The sequence below is a fragment of the Seriola lalandi genome, unplaced genomic scaffold, assembly GCF_002814215.2.
Source record: "Seriola lalandi dorsalis isolate HSWRI2012SDOR001 ecotype SW California unplaced genomic scaffold, Sedor1 jcf7180002054470, whole genome shotgun sequence".
Classification (NCBI taxonomy): domain Eukaryota; kingdom Metazoa; phylum Chordata; class Actinopteri; order Carangiformes; family Carangidae; genus Seriola; species Seriola lalandi.
The window spans coordinates 1733138-1754891 of record NW_019525023.1 but is presented as its reverse complement, the minus strand read 5'-3'; the positions used below and the strand labels follow the sequence as shown (position 1 = coordinate 1754891).

Here is a 21754-nt window from a genome sequence, read left to right as displayed (position 1 = left end):
TTATTTAGCCATTCAAATTTCAATCAGGCTTTAATTTTCATATGGCAGTCATATCAGGTGCTTTATGTATTTACATATTCTGTGACAGTGCTGAGAGAAATCCTCGCTGTGAGAAAGAAGGCATGCGGTGGGACAGGAAATGTCCAGCGTGAGCACTTCCTGCCTGACAATGCAGCCTTCTTCACTGAGTTAAGCAATTCGTCGACAACCAATTGGGTTTGAAAATGCCTGAGAGATCACATTAAGGGTGACCCAGACTGACCTCCGATACTGACCAGAACTATCCAGCAACAATGCACACAAACACGCGCATGCATATTTATTTTCCCGCAACGTGGGGCTACAAACAGCGAAAATATCCCAGGACTAAGTCACTACTGAGAATTATATGAGCAACCAGGGAGTGAATGGGCCAACATGCTGTCTTGACAAACTGGAGTCTGTCTCTCTAGGGAGCAAATGGACTGTCCAGCAACCAGTCCAATTTCAGAAAGGACAAACAATGATAGGAGGATAAACATACCATCAGTTGCTAGAAAACAAAACCGCACTTTTTTTTTTTCTTACCACAATAAAAGCCCTCCTTTACCCTCTGTTGGATACATTTAAAGTGATCTATCATATGTGTAATATTTACAGAAAGCAGTCTCAGTAAACAGAGCTGTAAAAACATACAGAGCATATAATGATGTGTATTCTAGTTGAGAAATGAATGTGTTCATGTGCTTTTATCACTGTCACAAAGCCTTGGATGAAGTATAATCAAATTATTTCCTGATCCCACACGAATCAGAGGGAAACATGCGATGAGAAGGCAAACAGTGTGTCAAGTTAATCCTATATTTAACCCAGATTAATTGACAGCTGTACAGCATTTGAAAAAAAAAAACCTGACTGAGCAGCATAAATGTGAGCAATGATACTCACACAAACACGAAACTATACTTTGTGAATGCCTTGTTTATAATTACACTCTCAAAAAATAGTATAAAACAGATGAGTATTCAGCTCATCCTACAGTGGATGTTACTTTAAGGCATTCGACTCTGACAGCCACCCACATCCACTGCTGTTTTGTAAATTCAAAAAGTTTGGAGGCTTTGTGAAATCTGAAATTCTTGTCCTTTTTTGGTCAGCGTGAGGGCAGGATACCTACATACTGTACCTCAATAATACATTCCATGACTGCAGTTTACTGCTATGTGCGTACTTTGGCATCACTCAGCATCCCAGGCCCCAAACTACTAACTTGTTATTACACGGTTGCCACTAAAGGTCACTTGAGGTGCCACTGAAACAACTGGAACCACTGACGGAATTATTCATGCGGCACACAGACAGAGTGAATTATGGAAACGCAGAATTGATAAAGTTTGGAGTTCCCACAGCAACATTACAAAGATACAACAGCAGATAAAATGGCAAAATATGGACTGTAAATTCACCACAGAGTTGCACTGACATGCAAAGGAAAAAAAAGTATTTTATAGGGAAATACGGGGGATATTTAGTTTAGTGACTGAAAATTACAAATGCATTTTTTTTGTATACATATGAATCTTAATTTTGTTTGTATCAATTTCTTAAAATATTGAATTTTATTTTAATATGAATAATGTTAAATTGTGAGGACATCTGCCTCTGATGTTTATTATCAAAAAGTACAAGACAAGCAAAAGAGTTGAAATAAGAGCCAAACTGAATAGGGCATTACTAGGACACTAAATATGTATCACAGCTATTGAATAAGATATACTTTTATTATATATTATATTAATAATAACATTAGTTATATGAATTTATAGGAGAGTATAATAATATCCTAATTTAAATGGGAATATTAACCTAACCTGTTCTTCAGTCATATTTTAAAGATATATTCCTCTTAAGGAATAAACTGTATTTACACTTTCTATCCTCACTCCGGCTCCTGCTGTTCAGACTTCGCTTCGCTCTCTGATGACATGTCTTGTTGCAGCACTGCTGACAGACCGGACCAGCCCAGATCCGAGACGGGTATCCACGAACCCGATCTATATTGTGTTAAAAACTGAAAAAGATTAAAAAGAGAGACGCACTCTACATTTTACGCATTGCATGTCCTGCCTGGTCCCCCACCAATGAAGTCCCCACCCATCTAGATCAGCTATCAATCGGTCATTCATAAAGTTGAGTAGACAAACGGGCAAATAACGTCCGCCTGCAGGACCAGCAGAAATAATGCATCCAAAATATGCCCATGTTTTTGCGATTTACTCCCCTGTTTCTGAAAGTCAACGCGGTCTATATTTTTGCATAAATTTCAGCTATGATTTTTCTTTTAAACTCTGTAAGTGTTAGTCAAAAATACCTACTTGCACCCAGGAAACAGTCCGTTAACCTTCTGAAACAGCTTGTTGAAGACGGACCATCTTCCATGTCGGATTGTGAGCGCAAGAGGAGAGAGGAGCCACGGAGAAAAGTGCGCCTCTGCAGCTGCAACTTGGTGCGTCTGGGCAAAAAGCAAAACTATTCCAGGACGCGCTGAGGTGATGGTGTCCTCAATGCTTGAGGCTGTGCACGGTTTTAGGAAGGGCAAGAAGAGCAGTGTGCTGCCCCCACCCCCCCACCACCAGCGCTATAACCCAGCACCGCTGGCCGAGGTGTAGCTACAGTCGGTCCGCCTCCTCGGCGTGGTGGCTCCGCTGTGGATGTGCAGCAGCAGACTGGAGGAGCAGAGACGACGACGCATAGACACAGAGAAATGGGAGTAAACACACACACATACACACACGGGGAGAGAGGGTGAGACAGGAGCGCGCCAATGTCAAGTCAGACGCAACAATAAAGCAAGACTTCCTCTATAATTTTCAAAATAAAAGACCCCCCAAATGGCGAAAGCAGTGTAAAATGTCTTGTAAGAATTACTGAAAAGAATATAATTAAAAAAAAATGATATCAAGAATTTTAGTAGATTAGACAACATTTTTCAAGAATTTTCTTCAGTGAATCATTCGCACAGCTCTGAGGCCGGTGGCTGACTGGCTTAAGCTATGCATATTTGTAATGTGAGGTATTAAGCTACTACAAACATCACAAAGACACCACAAACAGTGACAGTGCGCTTAAAATGTGCGTCACCGTCAAAGAAAATGAACAGATTATCAAAATGAATCAATAAAATTACATTCATCCAGTAATTCTTTTTTCTACAAAGCAAGACATTTATTTTAATTTGAAGGGTACTTCATCGTTGTGTCCAGTGTTTTTGCGCGTTTGACGCGTCTGGGCAGCGTACTCTTGACGCTGCTCAAGTGCTGTTCCTGTTCCTGAATTTGGCTGCGTAAAAGGGGCCGAGCCATATGCCCAGCGCTCTCCAGAGACACGCTGCCGTTTCCTGATCCACGACTCAGTGGTCAAGGAGGAGACGGCGACAACCTCCAGATTTACAGCACGGCTGGCCAAAACAATGAAGCGTCCACTTTGGCGTATACAGACTGGTAATGAACAGCACAGTGTTTTAAAGAAGCCGGGTTTAATCATCTTGCTCTTGAGCCCTTTAGCAAGGCACTGGTTCCTCCCTGCCTTTGAGGTGCCAGAGCAGACCCTGGCCACACTCTGAGCAGACAGAGAGAGTTAAAAACAGGGATCAATATGTGGAGTTAGGTTGGGTTTAACTAAGCTACATTTTATGAATGACTTGAGCCCAACAAGCACCTTCATTCAGATCAGCCTTTCATTAAAGCCTGGCAAACAGAGAACACCTACTTGTGTCAAGCACCACAATCTATCAGGTAAAAATAAATGCCAAATATTTGAAGACACACTTTCATTATGGTGCAGCATAAAGAAAAGATAATTTAATGAAACAGAAACAATGTGTGTATGTGTGAGAGAGAGCCAGCAAGCAGTCTCAACACTGATCACACCAAGGTCTATCAGTGTCTTATCTCGCTTGAGATTTTACATAAGGTTCATTTGTGTGAAGTAAAATAAGATGTGTCTTTCTGCCTTTTTTCTGAATCACTGTTGATATTTCAGCTGTTGATTTCAAATATCTGCAGAGACATGCATTTACAAAAGGAATGTATTCAATTGATTTATTTCACTAAGCCAACTCAGTTGTACATTTACATAAATTATAATTGTAAATATCGCCTTGAATGGGCATGATAAAATAAATCAATGTAGTACATTCCTTCAGCAAAGGCCTAACTCTGCAAATCACTGCAAAGACTGCACAGCTGCAGTGCAGCTGAAATATTTAGACTATACCTGCTCACAAGAATCATGGAGGACAGTTATAATCCTATAATGATAATAATAATATCAAGTCCCATTGTGATAATAATAAAAATTATAGAATTAACCTGAAATTCAGGTCAACCAGAAGAACACTTTGCATTCTGCACTGACAATCTGGAGTAAAAAACAATGGAAGCTGAACACACAGATACACAATTATAAGAGTGATGAACAATCATTTAGCTTCTACAAATTAGAAAATGGCACAGTTAACACTGACAACCACAGAATCATCCCAGTTTCAGATTAGATGGTTCAAGTGTTCATATGTCAAAGGATTTCCTGTATCAGTTTGAGTTCTCTCTGATGTCTTCAAGGCCACACTGCACAATTTCTGCGTTAAAACCAGCCAAGGAATGCATCACCACTCATGTTTATATTTCCACTAAGAATATCCATGTAGAAAAGAGGCACATCATTCATTTACAGGACACTGGTAGAGCAAAACAATCCTGACATGGAACTAATTTTGTCCCATAAACCGACAAACTACACATAATATACAGCAAACATAAAGATCTTAGTTCGGATTACTTGTACAAAATGTAAACAATTATCAACATGCATGTGAACTGTCACTGTTTAAATAACTGATCTGCCTTTTTCTTTCCATGTGAACAGTCCATGTGAAGATCCTACATCAAGTCCCAAATGAAGTGAGCTTCCCGGCTCCACAACCTTTGTAGATGTGTGCTGGTGTTATCAGCGCTCACAGGGCACCTACACAGCTCTGAGTCGGCAACATGATACAGCATAAAGTGTGCCAGACTCCCTCATGGCCACAGCATTACATACTGATCATATCGGGGGGAAGGAGAGAGAAAGAGAGAGAGAGAGAGAGAGAGGGAGAGAGAGGTGTGGGAGCTGTGGCAGGTTACGTCAGCATTTGTGCTATCAATCACCGGCATTCCTACACTCTCGAGCAGCTGGTCCATTCAGAGGTCACGTATAACATAATGGATTCTGTCTGACACACACTGTCGCGTTTCCTCCCATTTTAGCCCCATGAGAATAACCCTTCAGTGTAGAGACTACTTGCATTTTAAGGTAACACATCAAACAGTTATTTTCATATGCACGATGTTGATTCTTTTAAGTGTAAGAGTATTACCATAAAATATGCATCTGTTCATTTGAAACACTTATAATATTTTCTGATACCCGGGAATTTGCTGAAGCAAGAGACAAATAAATCCAGCCATTTAGGTGAAAGTAATCTTTAGATACCATTTTCATCTGAAAAATAAAACCAACTATTTCCATGGTTTTAATATTCTGAACATTGATGAGATTTTATTCTGAATTATGAAACTGATGAGGATTTATAAAGGAATTTGTAAAAGTAACAACCACAAATGAAAAAATAAACAATGAAAACATGAAAAAACACATGAGAAGAAGCTCTGAGTTGATGAAGTTCAGAGAGCTCTGTCAGCTGCTCACCTCTGTGCTTCCTCCCTGCACTTCAAGTAGCTTATGCACGGAAATTTAAACAGAAAACAAACGGTTTAAAACGTTTCCTGTAAAGTTCGTGACTGGAAGTTTATGAGCTTATGTGAGACGGTTATGGATGAGAAACTTATAGAGCAATGCGGTAGATCACAAGGGATGCCACAACTGTCTGTGACCCACCAGTGAACCCTTCAGATCCACGGCTCTCCAAAGTGGCAGAGCAGTTGCAGAATTATTACATAACGGGAAGAAACTGACCAGCTTGACCTGTCAAATTAAACCGATGTCTGTGTTTAAAATTAGTCCACTTGGTTCAAGACGGGGCTCAGCTCTAATATATTACTCCAACAGTGATACAAACGATTTAAAAAAAAAAATTAAAGACAAACATGAATTCTACTAGAACATGATGGTTATTTTATCTACACAGTAATCTGTAATTATTTTTTGCCCTTTAGCACAATTAAAAATGATGTGTATTCTATTTTAATGTGGAGTCACAGGAGTCATACTTTAGATTAATGGCTGGAAAAAAGACACAAATGCAACAGAATGATACCAGCAAATCTTGAGCTGTCAGATATTTCCTGTACTATTTTAAGTACACAAAGCGAGCTGCATTTTGCGAGGGACATGTTGTTGTGTGGCATCTCTGGTGAGTACAAGTGCAAGAATAGTTTACCAAATCGCTACTAGGACCCTGACATTTTAAGATTGTGTTGAATGAGTTTTTAATTTGAATCTGTAGTAAATATACAATATAGCAGTATGGCTTCTCCACTGATGTTTACACACTGCTGCTCCTGACATTAAACTTATGTTAAAGATGCAGTCCTGGGCAGTGGTGGAAATAATATTAACGTAATTTATAAAAGTAAAAGTAATAATACAATACTGTAAAATCTCTGCAGTTATAGTATTGGATTGTATGAACTGTTTTATCGATGCATTAATGTGACATATGACAACTCCAAATTGCTTGTTTTCTTCAACCAATCCCCAAAATTATTTAGTTCAATAAAAGGGTAATCTGATATACTGTTGGGCACTTAATTTCTAAGAATGCATTAGATTTTACAATATCATCTTATGTTTATGTGTAAAACCTTCAATTGCAAAGCAAGAAGTAACTATAGCTGTCAAATAACTGGAGTTGAATGCGCAAATCTCCCTCGAGTAGAAGTATTATGTGGAATTATACTCAAGTAAAGTAGTTAAATTTTGTACCTCAGTGCAGTACTTGAGTAAATGTACTGAAACCTACATCCTGGTTTTTGTGCTGGACTGAGGATAATGTAAAAAATACATGGTTAGATCATAGGCAGACAGACAGGTCAACAGATGGATTTTGTGATTTATCTGCGTCACAGTATCTTTTTATTTGTTTGGATACAGTTGGAATAAATGAACTAAGCACCACAAGACCCCCCCACAAAAAAACCTCAAAATGTCCGCCAGGGCTCTCTCTGGCTTGATCTGTATCAATTTGGACAGGCAGTGTGCACTCTTTTCTCTGTCAACATTATCCTGCCACTAAATCCCATATCCATCTGTGAATGGATCGCACGTGTGTTACAGGGAAATTTATGGAAATCAAAAAAAGTGATGATGAAAGACGCTGAAATCTCATCTGTCCTAATATGAGATGTGTGTGTGTGCGTGTGTGTGTGTGTGTGTGTGTGTGTGTGTGTGTATGTCACATGCAGTTGGTTTCTATGGCTGTTGGTGAAAGAGTAGCTTTACTATTGTCCGCCGGGGGATCAACAGCTGACTGAAGAGTGAAGTGGTCTGCAGCCATGCTTAACTGTTCTCCCCTCTCGGCTGTTTTTAGCAAACATCCTCCTGATGACTACGGCCTCTGTCTCCCAACGTAAGAGCTGCACATCTTCAGACGTGTGTGCGCTTGTTCACACACAGCTTTACCCCCTACCCCCACATTACAGACCTCATCCACTTAAGCACATTTCTCATTCAAGGCACTGTACAAGCTTCTTGCACGCTGCGTGCACACACACACACACACACGCACACACACATGCACGCACGCACGCACACACACACGCACACACACGCACACACACACACACACACACACACACACATACACACACTTACGCCCCAGATGTAAGTGAAACATTTACAGATCACATGCAAGCACACGCAAACATGAACACACAGGAGCATACTTACATCTATGTAGGCACACACACACACACACACACACACACACACACACACACACACACACACACACACATCACATGCGGCAGACACACACCACAGAGACTTCCAGTCCCCTCCCCCCAACTGAATAGTCTGTTCTGACAATCCACAGGACAGCCGGAGCATTGACGTCAGAGGCAGGCCCATGAAAATACAGGGTCCCTGGGGGGCTGAGGGAGTTATGCACATCTTCACAGCTTGGCTTGCAACTAGTTCAACAACCAGTGAGCATATTACTGCCTCTGTTTACTCTTATTTGTTGGAAAATGCAACAATAAAAAAAAAAAAAAAAAAAAAAAAGGAGCTTCACATTCACACAAAGCCTGGCATGCACAAATTTGCATGCGACTGCAATGCGGATCATCTCAAACGTGACGTCGATGGACGTCATTGCACTGTGATCCATTAGGACAAATGTGAGATAGGTGCATAATTTAGGTTAATGGAAATACAAATCACAGCACATCATTACCTGCCCTCTGTCGTCTTAATAATTGCCATTTTGAATAACTGTTGTCAGATTGTGGTATATTAGACATACCCAGAGGAAAGGTTTGTTGCTCGCTCAGACATCCTCACGCTCCCAGGAGAAAAGATGACATCTTTGTTTATTGCTCAATGTTCTGTACCTCTTTTTGTTTTTTGTTTTTCTTCTTCTTCTTCTTCTTCTTCCTCTTCTAAGACATCATCAGGACATCAGAGCCATTAATCACATCCGCTGCTCACCTTTTCTGACATTGTCTATGGCAAATTATGTAACGTAGTTTGTTACAGACAGACAAACGTTCTGCTTGTCTATCTCCAACCAAAGAGAGTTTGTGTTGCTGTGGTGTTAATGACGAGCATATGTTATATTCGTGTGCGTGACGTGTTGGTGAGGAACAGAAAAAGTACAGCTTGAGTCTCACCTCACTCATTCACACTTGTCAGATGTACACGCTCACTATTTTTATGCTGCCAGGGATCTGAAGTACTTCAGTCATTAGCTTGTAGCTTGCTAGCTAAATCATCCCTTTGTCGCTGTTGACTCACATAAAATGGTGACCACGACCACAAGGGTCAATACGAGGAAGACTGAATGGAGTAGTGGAAAGGCTTTTCTCACCATTACATGTGTGCTGAGGTTATTCCTCGCTCTGCCTGTCTGGGTGCATATGAATTGGTGTGATGTCACCTCGGTGCATCAAAGTCTTGACTTGGCATGATCTTTACCGCATGTGGGCTGTGGAAGGTGCATCAGTCAGGTTACCTGGACAGCCACTGTCCTGGTCTGTGGCTCTAATCCAGGATAAGAACATATGAGTCCCTTAAAAAGTGATCTGACCTGGGTAGAGTGGCTAAGTGTAATATCCAAGAAGTTTAGCATTTGTGATGCCTTTGACTGCAGTGAAGAGAGGAAAGTGAGCAGAAGGAGGAGAGGTTGGTCTCACTTGACTTAACCTCTGAACCATATATGGCCCTCTTAAATCTGGAGCACTTGTTGGGATGAGGCGAAATTAATTTTCTATATAGATGGGGCGATTCTTTTGATTGCTCAACAAAAGCTTTGATGCTTTCCTCCTTGTTGCAGTCAAGTTGAATCTGGAGCAAAGTTCTCAGGAATATATTGCTGATGCGCCGTCCGTCTTCAGTGGTGCAGCTGAAATAATCCATTCTGTAGCGGCTGCTTTGTCCAGTTGCAGATGAACTGCCCTATAAGGACCATGAGGTTTAGCTGCATCTCTGACGTGCCAAGTCCTCCAGGCAGAAGTCCCATCTGAGCATCTTTTCCATGTAGTCCTAAGGCCACAGTCTGCGGCCTGCACAGATGCCATATGTAGTGACTCGGCTGTATCTTGGAGGACTTCCTTCCATGTGATAGACGTGGTGACAGGAAATTAAGAGTCCAGTGCAATGGAACCATTAAAGACAGGATGATTTTTTTTTTTTTTGTCAGCATTGTCGCATCAGTGAAAGCACTGTGTAGATTACACAGTAGGGATTACATGTTGCGTCCCCAAGGGCAAGAGTCCACTAATAAAACTTGGCTCTTCAGCTGCCTATACTGCAAGAGACGCAGCACTGGCTTGTCAACAGGAAACAGGCAGATCTGGTGAAAGTTGCCTTTTATGGACTCACTGTCAGTAACAGCATGCTCAAGTAACCTGAGGAGTACGAGGGTCCTAACTTTCATTTGGGGTGGAGCTGATTCAATGAAACGCAGTCCTGTTCTGTCCATTACGGTGCATTATGTGATATAGGCTTGTGCTGTCTGCTCTGCTTCCTCTGCAGTTATCTTAGACACTTAACAATCTTGCTCCCCTTTGCAGACTGCTTCGTAGCAGGCCTCTGCACGTCCAGCATCTACAGTGTGACAAGCCTCTTGCTATGAGCTGTGTTGCTCTAACAGCACAGCATGCACGGGAGCGTAAAAACTGCAAGGGTCTCCGAAATGGCAGAGCTGGATGCCCTCCATCTCCACTACCCTCCATCTGTCAGTGGAGCTTTAAGGACAAGGTAGCTTATGATGAAATTTCACGACTAGTCATTGGTCAACATGTCGGTTGATTAGTCTGACGAACTGGTTAATGCAACCCAATTCGGTGCAGGTAATATAAATACCAGAGTCTAAGTGTCTTGGCAGTCTCATCAATACACAGTTTAATCCCTAGTAAATGAATCTGGTCAATGTTGGTGAATGATTATGTCATTTTCACTGCTCTAGCGATTCTTACTGGTTGGTCTTTGCACCCATACAGATGTGTAGCTCTGGCCATTATTTATCAACTAAAATATCAATGTAATCACCAAATTAAGTGATAACACGTTAGCATTGCTGTAGCGAAGTCTGACAGGGCAAGAGAGAAGCGGTTAGACAATCTAACAGGTTTTAGACAAGCCAGATCATCTAAACCACATATTTGGAGGTAAACCTGAGAATGAGCACAACTTAAAAGCGGTAATAATCCCTCATTACACAGGAACCTTTGTTTCTCTTGCATATAAGTTCAGCTAAACTGGGGGTTGGTTTAAAGTCCATACTTGACTACTAATGATTGTTGTTCAATGACGCCCAGATCACAGCAATTCATACGGGTAGTACAATATTATATTTCCAAAGAATGAAAATAAAAAAAGCAATAATCCAGAATTTTTCTTTAAGCTTTACCAGTGAAGTTTCTTGTGGTCTGGTGAAAAGAAGCTGTTCCATGTGAACTGCTACACCCTCCAAGACCAACAGTGAGACTTAATGGGACTGATAACGACAGCAGGGCGAAGACCTCCTTGTTGAGAACTCTCCACATTGAGAGAAGTGGCAAAAAAGAGGAAAGTAAATAGTAAAGAAGTTGGCAATAGTTTAAAAACAAAAAAGGGGACAGTTTTACAGTGCTCCACTCCATGACTGGTCGTTCAAAAATAAATTAAATTACTATCATATAGTGTAATATCTCTACCAATTCTGAAATCTCAAGCCATCTAATTTAGAACATTTTACATGTCATAATATTGATCTGTTTTATATACTTGAATAGAAGTTTACATGCCGTCATTCCTGCCATACATAAAATAGGATAACACGCTTTAGGTCTAATTGTAATGTCATTATACATACATCTTGTATAGGTGAGAGACTATTGAAAAGTAGCATCAATGCACATTGACTCCAAACCACAAAATCTATTCAAAAAGAGAATATTTCAATCCCAGTTGGATCTATGTCAGGTCAAAAATTTTGAGTTAAAATTAGATTAAAAAAATCTTTACCTGATTTAGATCCGACAAGGATGGAAACATTGTCTTTTTGAATAGATTTTGTTGCCAGGAGTCAGTTTCCAGGTGTTATTTCTTTTCACTAATTGTGGTGTTACTATACTACTATTACTATTTAATTGTCTTTTGAAAAGTAAACTGGTTAGAAAGAAATGTTCACATCATTATCATAATTTGTTGCATTTCTCATAATAATTCAAATATTCCTGATAAAATTATACATACTATGTTACTACTGTAACCTGGTTATTACTGTACTGTGAGGCACCAGAAGTTTGACATCTCTGATACAGATGAATGTTTCATTTTATTAGCAGATGCTATTCTGAATAATGAATAATCTAATCCCTGCAGAGAATGTTTCACCATATCATTTCCCATTTATCTACATGGAGGTCAGAGGTCAGGGTAAACTGTAGCACCCCTGGAAGCTGATGGGTAGTCTTGTGCATCATTACAACCTGAAGCAGGTCACTCTAGACAGTGAAAAAAAAAAAAAGGGAAAAAAAGCATCCAGACATTATAGACGTAGGTTTGTAAGGCAGCACTCAGAGCAGCAGAGCGTACTCTGACTGCAAAATGAAGCATTTGTAAATTTAGAGCACTGCCAGAATTCCTCTGCCTAAATTCAGAGCATCAGACACAGTGTTAGCAGACGATGTGGAGCAGACGCCGCAAATGTACAACTGTGCTACAACTGTGGCAAATGGCGCCACGCTAAAAGGCTTGAAAAGTATGAAAGTAAAGTTCTTCGGACCTAATCTTGCTATGGCCTTTAACTCACATTATGGAGAGACTGTCCAAAAATGTGCCAGTTTTTCCTGTTTCCCTTCCTTAATTACATTTTACACCTTGATGATAGTTTTTGGATTATTAGCTCATTTGTCTGCAGAAAAACTTCAAATGAGACATTTAACCAATAGGGATAAATTTAATCAGTTTTTTTTTCTGGTCAAATGTGAAAAGGCAGCGTCAAAAAGTACAACATTTTCACAGTTGCTACAAAATATACACAAACTCTCTCCAAATGCTTGTTTATTTAAAGCATTTTTACTACATGATCGTGCTTAACAAAACTGCACTGCGGTTGATGGAGAAAATGTAATGACCCCTGATCCCTGATGAACATATTTTATTGCACATTTCAACAGTTTTAATGCAGCAGTTGACTGAAAAAGTGCACGCCGTCTTCTGCTTGTCTGCCTCATGCTGACAAATTTAATGTGGCCGAATAACACCTCTAATGCTCTCAGTGGCTCACTGTGATTCAGAACCTCGAACTGCACAATTGAATTGAAAAGGAAAGAGGATTAACGTGGATAATATGGCGAGAAATAAATGAAAGAAATGTTGATAAGGTTCCTATCAATGCATGAGAGACAAAACTGAGAAGGCACGTTCAGAGAGCTCACATTGGACAGGTGGTGCAGATATGTGATGTGTAGCTGTGTGGAGCGCTGCAGTGGAGGGAACTGCAGAAAGCACATGAATCGAAAAAAAAAAACAAAAAAAAAACATTTAAATAGGTGGAAAAAAAAAACGTGATGAAAGAAGTGTGCAGGGGTAGGGAGGGGGGTGGTGGGTGTATCTGCGTCAGAGCTGGAGCCAATGAAGTCAGAGATGGGGCAGGCTCGAGCAGGAGATGCTGTTACTGCCACTCACAGCACCCGCCTGGGCCTCATGTCCTCTACGTCACAGAGCTGGCACAAATTATGCCTGCCTGAACGTTTGTCACACACACTTTCACTCACACACTTTCACTCACACACACACACACACACACACACACACACACACACACACACACACACACACACACACAAAGATGAGCTACTACTGGCTTTTCAAAAGGCAAACACCCTCCTTCAGTGCTCTACACTTTGCTTGTTAAACACACATGTGCTGGTCATGCTAACGCCGTCCTGGTCAAACTGAGGCCCTTTAACCGCCAAACACTCATCAGTGCTTACAGCCGAGTGATGTCACACAGCCTGTCAGAGTATATTTCTGGTGACGGTGTACAGTGTGTATACAGGGAGGCGCTGCCGACTGACTGTTTGACTCTGCTCCTTGTGCAAGCATTACACGTGGACACACCAACAGGAAATTATCTTCAACACAACAAGACTGTTTATTTTTACATTTAATGTTTGTTCCTTTTGTACACACCATATTTGATTTTTTTCATTGAACATTGCATTTTATTGTATTTCAGTGCTATTTCAACAATATGTGTAGAACACAGTGTAACAACAGAGTTGCATTGTCATCCAAAAGGTGCAAACATTGTGTTTCATGTGCGCAATGAAATGTTCTTAGGGTTAATTTCTATGAGTTGATTTTGTGCCTCATGATAGAAATGCTTTTACAAAAAAAAAAAAGAGAGAGAGAAAGACAGACGGTGAGCTCCATATTGAGCTCAAAGAATTTGGGGAGTGGTGGGGAGAGGGGGGGTCGGTAGCTGGCGGCCTGCAGCCCTCATCAGACGCCAAACAAATTCGGTATGAATCATAGGTGAGAAATATGGGTGCTGACGTACAGGCCTGTCAATCTCTCTGCTCAGCAGACATCAGGGCAGGCCAAGACGACCAAGCAGCCAGATGTCAGGTCTGCCTGTTTACTGATAATACATGGACACAATCCATACATGAACACACAGACACACTCTAGCCTCGTCGCTTACTCACACTTCAGTTTGAAACTATAACAAAATATTCATGTTCGATATTTTGCTGTAACATTTTTTACTGGTTTATTGTATTTTTTATTATAATTGTTCTATTCAAAATTGTATTGATAAGATTTAACCTTGTTCAGCACTGTCGTCAAACTGAAACTGTGAAACTGAAAACCAATAACATCTGTGTAATGTAACAACAAAGATTTCACAAAGGATTGGAATTATTTTTCTGCCATCTGTTAATTCACAGAAAAAAAACGGATAAGGAAAATCTCTATTGAAATTAGAGGATCATATAAATCTATAATTTTGTGAAACCTTTCAGCAGGTATCACCAAGTCTGCAAATAATGATGATCATTTAAAAAAAAAAAAAAAAGAGAAAGAAATATCTTAATTCAGTGTCACTGGTTTTCTGCACAATGGTGAATTTCCCTGATGCCGCTCCCTGCATTTCATCTTTATACTTTAGCCCCACCTAGTGTCTGTCTGTCTGTCTGTCTGTCCGTCTGTCCGTCCATCTGTCTGTCTGTCTGGAAGATCTATCATTGTCAGATTAAAGAGAGGTCAAAGGTTAACATTTTGTATAGATATAAAAAATGTGGCAAATATGATGATGTCACGACATTTTGGATTTTTATTATCTTCTACAAATCTTTGTGTGCACTATTGTGACCTGCAATACACATTAGGACCACTAAGTGGTATTCTTGTATAAGTTGAGCTTGTTCCAAACCGTCTGCAGCTCAGGCCTCAACGACTGAAGCTGTGAGCTGCTGTACAACATTGTCTTGGGGCAGAAAGTGGATGAGAGCATGTGTGAGGATATGTGAGTGTTTGAATGCGTGTGAGGTTGTATGCGGTTTACGCTCTGAAGGCTCTGTGGCGTCATGAGGATGGCAAATGGCCCCTGCGAGCCTCCGTCTCTCAGCATCGCGGGCAAAAAGCCAAGCTAAAGAGACACACATGGTGCACCGCTGGAAAGCCATGCCAGCGTATGACGCTGAGCTGCTCCTCAGTTTAATCTATGAGGACAAACCAGTCCACAAGATGTGGAACTATTCTCTCAGCAGTCTGAATCCACTATGAAAGAGAAACTCTAACTGGCCTTGACTGCACTGATCTCCTGTCTCATAGGAACAGGGCCTTTTTGTTCCTGAGTGGAGGCCATTTTGTAATGTACTTCTTGACGTATTGTTAATGAGGTGGGAGCGCCATCATTGTTACAGTGGAGAGGATATATGGCAACCATTTGCTGTAAAGGCTCCGATGCAGGAAAACAAAGTTCACAAAGTGAAATTGTCATCCTGCCTCCACCATATAAACTTCATTTAAAAAATTGGACTCCACTTTTTGTCTCTTTTGGTGAAAGTTGTATAAACCTAATATATACATACAGTAGCGTACATGATAGTACTATGCTACGGGAATCTATATTTTCATATTAACAATGGATCAAATGACTCTACGATGTGAAAGAGGTCCTTCGTATGGAGCTTTATCACCCAACTCTGCAGTTCCCCACAGCTCTGTGAAGCACTCTAGTGTCTTTCAGCTCACTGTTTTGATTTCACAAGTCACAACTTTACTCATCAGAGTTGTTTTATTCACAGCAGAAAGTAGTTTGTGGCAAAAAAAAGCTATGATAAATCACTGTACACAGCAGGCAGGCCCATTTAGAGACTGTTGCACATCTGTTGCATGTGGTGACAAAAAGTCAAAAAAGTGAATCTAAAAAAAATGAAAAAACATTCAAATCAGCACTGCATTCACACATAAAGCTTCATGGCTACCTTTGCACTGGTGTATTACTGTAATGGGACAGAGCTAGTCATTTGCACAGCTGAAGGCTGTTGACTAGCTGTAGTGGTGGTTGGTGGGTGGCTGGCTGCTTAGGAGGGCCCAGGAGTGGCCCTTTTAATCGACAGGTCCAGGCTGCACACCAAGAGGCAAGACAAAAACCGCTTTGTGGTCCTGATATGAATCTCAATGCCCCTGTTTTCTACACCTCCTCTCCTGGCCTCGCCGTGGATATCTGAGCGAACAAAAACGATCTCCATGAGAAAATACGAGCTCGAACACTCAGAGGCGACAGTGAATGGAGCGGCGACAGCGGCAGCACCACAATGACTGGTGCTAATTTTCAGATTCTGTTCATGATACACAAAAACATCATGGTTTTATTGTATTTGTCTGTTTTTGTTGTAAGAGCAGCCACTTAGTTTGGACAAACGATTGTATCACAAAACTGTTTAACAGTTTGATTTCAAGATGCTTTAGTTTAAAGCATCAAAGCAAAGTATATCCTCTGGTTCGTTCACAAATCGATCTTTAACAAAAAGATGACTCTCATTAATTCTTTTTCTCTAAATCTCCAATCTCTTATTCTATAAATTGGGTTTCAAATCTGCATTTGCTTTGACAGCATATACCTGTATTTGTGTACTAGAGTGTACCGAGCCTGCACCAAAGTGCGCAGGATGGCAAAATCTTGAGTGGGAGGCGTTCAGTGGGTGTGTACCCCCTAAGTAGACACAGATGCCAGGCACAGTCGGGGAAGGAAGCGCCCGGCTCTCCTTCCGTGTTAGCCAAGGGAAACTCTCATTTGGGCGTGGGCCCAAAAAGACTTGCAGCCAAAGACTGTGATGCAAACAGGTCACATATTTCAGTGCAAACAAACAAGTCTGCAGGCCTGACGAAGACATATTGTTTACTGTAAGTCCTGCACTGCAGCTATGAGTTTATATTGAGGTCTTGAAGGATCAGTTCACTTAAGTTAGAAAAAAACGTACATTCAGTGGTGACCATGCAGATTGATGCGATTTTATTTGTTCAGCTTATGAGATTTCTGCCTCCATCCTAATACCACGGAGGAAATAGGAATAGTATGATATAAATTTCTCTTTCTAGAATAAAAGGAATACTAATTTTCAGGATGATCACAGCTAAACTAGAGAGGGCTGTGGATTGGTACAAAATAGTACTTATGAATACTGTTACTGATATGATACTGGTAAAGAGATCTCACTGATGGATATCTCAAAACCTGGGCAAATAAAAGCCTAACCGTCCGCATACCTTGATATTACTTGAGGTAAGTGAGAAAATATATTTGGGTGAACTGATCCTTTTAAGAGTCGTATTTTGAAGGTGTTATGTGGCACAAAACAAGGGGTGGGATGAATGTGGTCTTTAAAAAGAAATAAAGAGTAAAAGACAAAGAGAGATGAAATTACGTACTGTATATTATTTTCCATGTATGTCAGTGAATTTTAAACCTGAATAACGTGATGCAACGGAAAAACCACACATGTCCAGTCCTCATGTGAGCGGTTTCCATTGCCGCAGCACTATTCAGGCAAGCAGGCACGACTCTCTGCTTAAAGGTGATGTTGTTCTTGGCCTTGAACTTACAACTCCTGTCATGTGTTTGCCGGCATAATAGCAGCCACACTGCCGATCGAGGTATTTCAAAAGCTGCCTCTTGAAAAGGAGGAATGCTTGAATTTCAAACGGAAGGATGAGCCGAACCAGTGTTTTCAACTACACAACCAGGGACGCAGCAGAAAACCAGACCCAGCTGTGCCCAGTGTGGCCACGTAAAATCATCAATATGCAAACTCGGGGGTCTGTTGTTAGTTTACCTGATGCAGAGAGCAGTAAGTAAGCAGCAGTATAGAATTAACCTCTTCCAATCAATCAATAAGACCAAATCAGGTGTGGGGCCAGAGGGTGGCAGGGGTCCTCCCTCTACCAGTTACATCATGGACGGATTACTGAGCAGGCCCACGTGCACTGGACTGAACCTCTCTGTGAAGTGACTGTTAACGGTTGAAAAGTCAATCAAGCGACCACAAAAGGACGCAGAACACAACACAGTGTTGTGTTTCTTTCAGTGGGTGGGAGACCTTTTAAATGTCTGTGTCCTTTGTCTCATAATCTTTCCATGACTGTAGGCTATTTGGAGTTACAAATAGGAGCTATTTGCTGATGTAGTTTCATATCACAATATTCAATGTTCTTGTTTCTCTTGTCATTCTGTCATTACAAATATGCCTCCAGAAGTCTTTCTCTGGAGCTGATCATGGCTCGTCTTTTAGTTTTAGAAATTATACTTTTATTTGATTTTGTTGAATTTACCAACAGAAATATGCACGGTGGTGGTTGAGCTGTGCTGCTGGGTTGCCATTTGTAACCACAGCATTTAGCGACAGTCTACTTTTATTTTCTCTGTGCAAACGAAAGGGCCTCTTAGTACGCGGGGCCCCTGGGTGCACACCAGGAACACAGTTTTGGTAGATCCGGTCGTGACTGTTCCTCTGAACTCACACAGTGCAATAACAAATGAACTATACAGTGACAACTAAGCTCAAACTTAGACAGTATATGTGGGCCAAATAAACCACCCCCTGTACTGACAGATCTACTATCAACAAAGCTGAGTTCACGCACATTCTTTGACTCTGGTGCCCCACTTTGCAAATACACTACAGTACACTTCCTCTTGTGGCTGAAAATGAAAGTCTGTTCTGCAGCCAAACCTAATGTCACACAAATGTGACTCCAGTGAGGACTGAAGAGAGATTATAAAAAGTAATCCGCAGCAGAACACCAGATCGCAAAAAACAAACAACTTATTTTAAAGGAGAGTTGATTGCATGGCATCATGGTCATGTCCCTGAACAGGTTCATAGAGTTAATACAGCAGCTGTGGTTGCTGTGCAGTCTGTGGGGTATTGCCAAGTACTGTGGTTCCTACTCAGATAAGCTCTGTGGGAATATCAGAAGATAAAGGAATTCATCAAACAGCACCTGAGGATGTACCACACCTGCACTCTGGCAACAGTTCAACTTTCAGCCTGTCATTTCTGACCATGACTCCTACCTTGGTCGCTGCATCCTGCAAGCGGAGATTCCTCAAAGCCCTGGTCGTCAGGACTTTTCCGTTTCTTCGACATTTGCTGCTCCCAATTCGAATGATGGATCTACCCACCGCTGAGTCGATATCTGCTGATAACGTGAGACACCTTCAACCAGCGGGATATACAACACATACAACAGTCTGTGGGAGGCGAGAAGAGAAATGCGAAGAAATCTCAGTACCATTCATTCAGATCCTTGCTGTATATGTCATCTTTCCAGCGTGCTGTGTGCGCAAAGTTACCATGTGGTGGCCAGCAGAGCATCTGGAGACGCAGCAAGGCATGGAGCTGGAGCCGGTCTGCTCCTGATTCCCGCGGTAATCGGACAAGATGTGTCTCCGTGGACAGTCCGGGGCTTATTTCTCTTGACAAATGAGAAATATTTGCAGCTGAAGTGATTTGTCGATCACGTGCGTCGCGGATTATGCTTGAACCCCGCTTAGATGGAAATTACGCACTGGAGGAAACTTGTTGATCCACGTCTTTATGAAAACAGTGGTTTTCGTCACTCCGGATGGTTGTTGAAAAAAAAAAAATCAATTTAGATTTTCTACGTTGTATGAGGTGTTTTGCTTGAATGGTGCTCGGCGACGTCAGACTACAAGTCTAATCAGGCATGGATGACGCACAGCCGACACAACGGGAACTCTTGGGTACCTTGAAGAGTACAGTCCAATGTAAATGGAGATTATCTGGACGTGCTCCGAGTACACCAAAGCATGTGTGGCAACATTTGAGCTGCACACTAAGTTGCGGGTAGAAAATGCTCTCCGGCAACATCTGTGAAGGAAGAGAGTATTCTTCCCCAGCGTAAAACTGGAGACAGTGTACTACAGATGTGGTGTAGGGGGAGTGCGCGGCACAATACCTTCTCTTTTATAACACCATCAGTCCAGCGACGAGTAGAAAAAACTCTATTAGTCTGTGACACTTCTTGCGCAAAACCTCCAAATCCAAGTGCCAGGGTGACATAAATCGAACAAATACGCATTGTGTTATGAGGACCAGTCTTGGACGGACAGGTTTGCTTTCACTCCAGTGTGCGGGGGCCACAGAGCAACTTGAGAATATGCGGTGAATAAATGCAGCGGGAGAGTCGTGCTGTTGCGCGTACTATGGAGCAGGCAATGACGCCACCGGTCTGGCTTTTACAAATTGCTTGATGGTAGTTTTCCCCTCCGGTCGACTCAGCTCTGAATGCAAGAGAAACAGAGAGGGAGAAAGAGAAAGAGAGAAGAAAAAAAATCAGCGCTCCTCTTTCAATAAAGCAACAAAAGGGCTGCGCGTGCTTGGGGAGTTTTAAGAGAGATATCTAGTTGGATAAAAGTGCACAGAACCTCCTATAGATTATCAGTGACTTCTACTTTCACGCATTAATTTTCCTTTCAGGAGTCACACAGATGGGTGCCTGACACCAGTTGAGCAAAGACTCCCCCCAACAGGCCACCCCTCCCTCCTCCTTCTCCTCCCCATCCCTCCTCCTCCTCCTCTCTTCATTCTCTCATATGCTGATTTATTTATGAACTCTCCCGGGTCAGGGGATCATATTCCATTTACTACATCTGGTTTAGATTTCCAATGCAGCACCTATACTGTTTCTTCAGAATGTGTCACTTGGATGTCAGGGCGAATAGTTTTGAAATTATAAAAAAGAACGAAAAAAAAAAAAGCTGGGGGTATTTTTTTGTGCATCCATGCGCACATCCGCGGCTGCAGTTGCATTCAAGCCCGTGACGCTGGTATTTCGTGGTATTTTCTGAAAACAAACACGCCTGCCTCTCTCTCCTCTCTCTCTCTCTCTCTCTCTCTCTCTCTCTCTCTCTCTCTCTCTCTCTCTCTTTCTCTCTCTCTCTATTTCTCCCCGGCCCCCCCTCCCCTCCCATCCCTCATTCACTGCAGCTACTGACGTCAAGAGTTGCTTGCGTCAATGCTCCCTGCTTTGACAGAGCTTTTTTTTTCATTGGGATCATAATGGGATTATTAGGCTTAGAGAAATACCCTGCCTTCGTGGCTTTTTAGATTTTTTTTTCTGATAGATGTCCCGTCCTCTATTCTTGCTTTAAATAGTATTTCTTATAAGAAAAAAAGGACACCAGACATATAATTGTCTAAATGCATAACAAGCACTGAATGACTATATATCATTCCACTATATGATGAGGCTTTTTCCTTCGATTTTTTTTATTACATCTGTAAAAAAGCTATAAAGCATTTGACATAAAAAAAAGAGCATATAAAGATCCTATTATATCTATTCATAAAACACAAATATGTGTGTTTATGGATATGAATCTGCACAAAAATTAAGACAGTTTTCACTATAGTTACACGACAGGTAATCCAGTTGGGCTGTGTTGATTTATTTGACACTGATGTATTTTAATACTCATTTTTAATATCTCGGTACACACACACAAACAGCTGTTTGACTCAGACAGTCGTAC

General features: G+C 41.3%; 1 protein-coding gene across 4 annotated transcripts in view; it reads right to left on the bottom strand.

Annotated features, from left to right (window-relative positions):
• The window catches only part of pde10a (phosphodiesterase 10A), a 53661-nt gene extending 34217 nt beyond the window's left edge, over positions 1-19444 (bottom strand). For 2 of the 4 annotated variants that reach the window (XM_023411786.2, XM_023411788.2), the window contains exon 1: positions 19274-19444. In XM_023411786.2, coding sequence (XP_023267554.1) covers positions 19274-19346 — 73 coding nt within the window. In that variant the 5' untranslated portion in view covers positions 19347-19444. Of the gene's footprint in view, positions 1-2354; positions 2716-19273 lie in introns of those variants that run through there. The other 2 variants (XM_023411791.2, XM_023411792.2) reach the window with 2 other exon arrangements.
• Positions 19445-21754: the final 2310 nt, after the last annotated feature.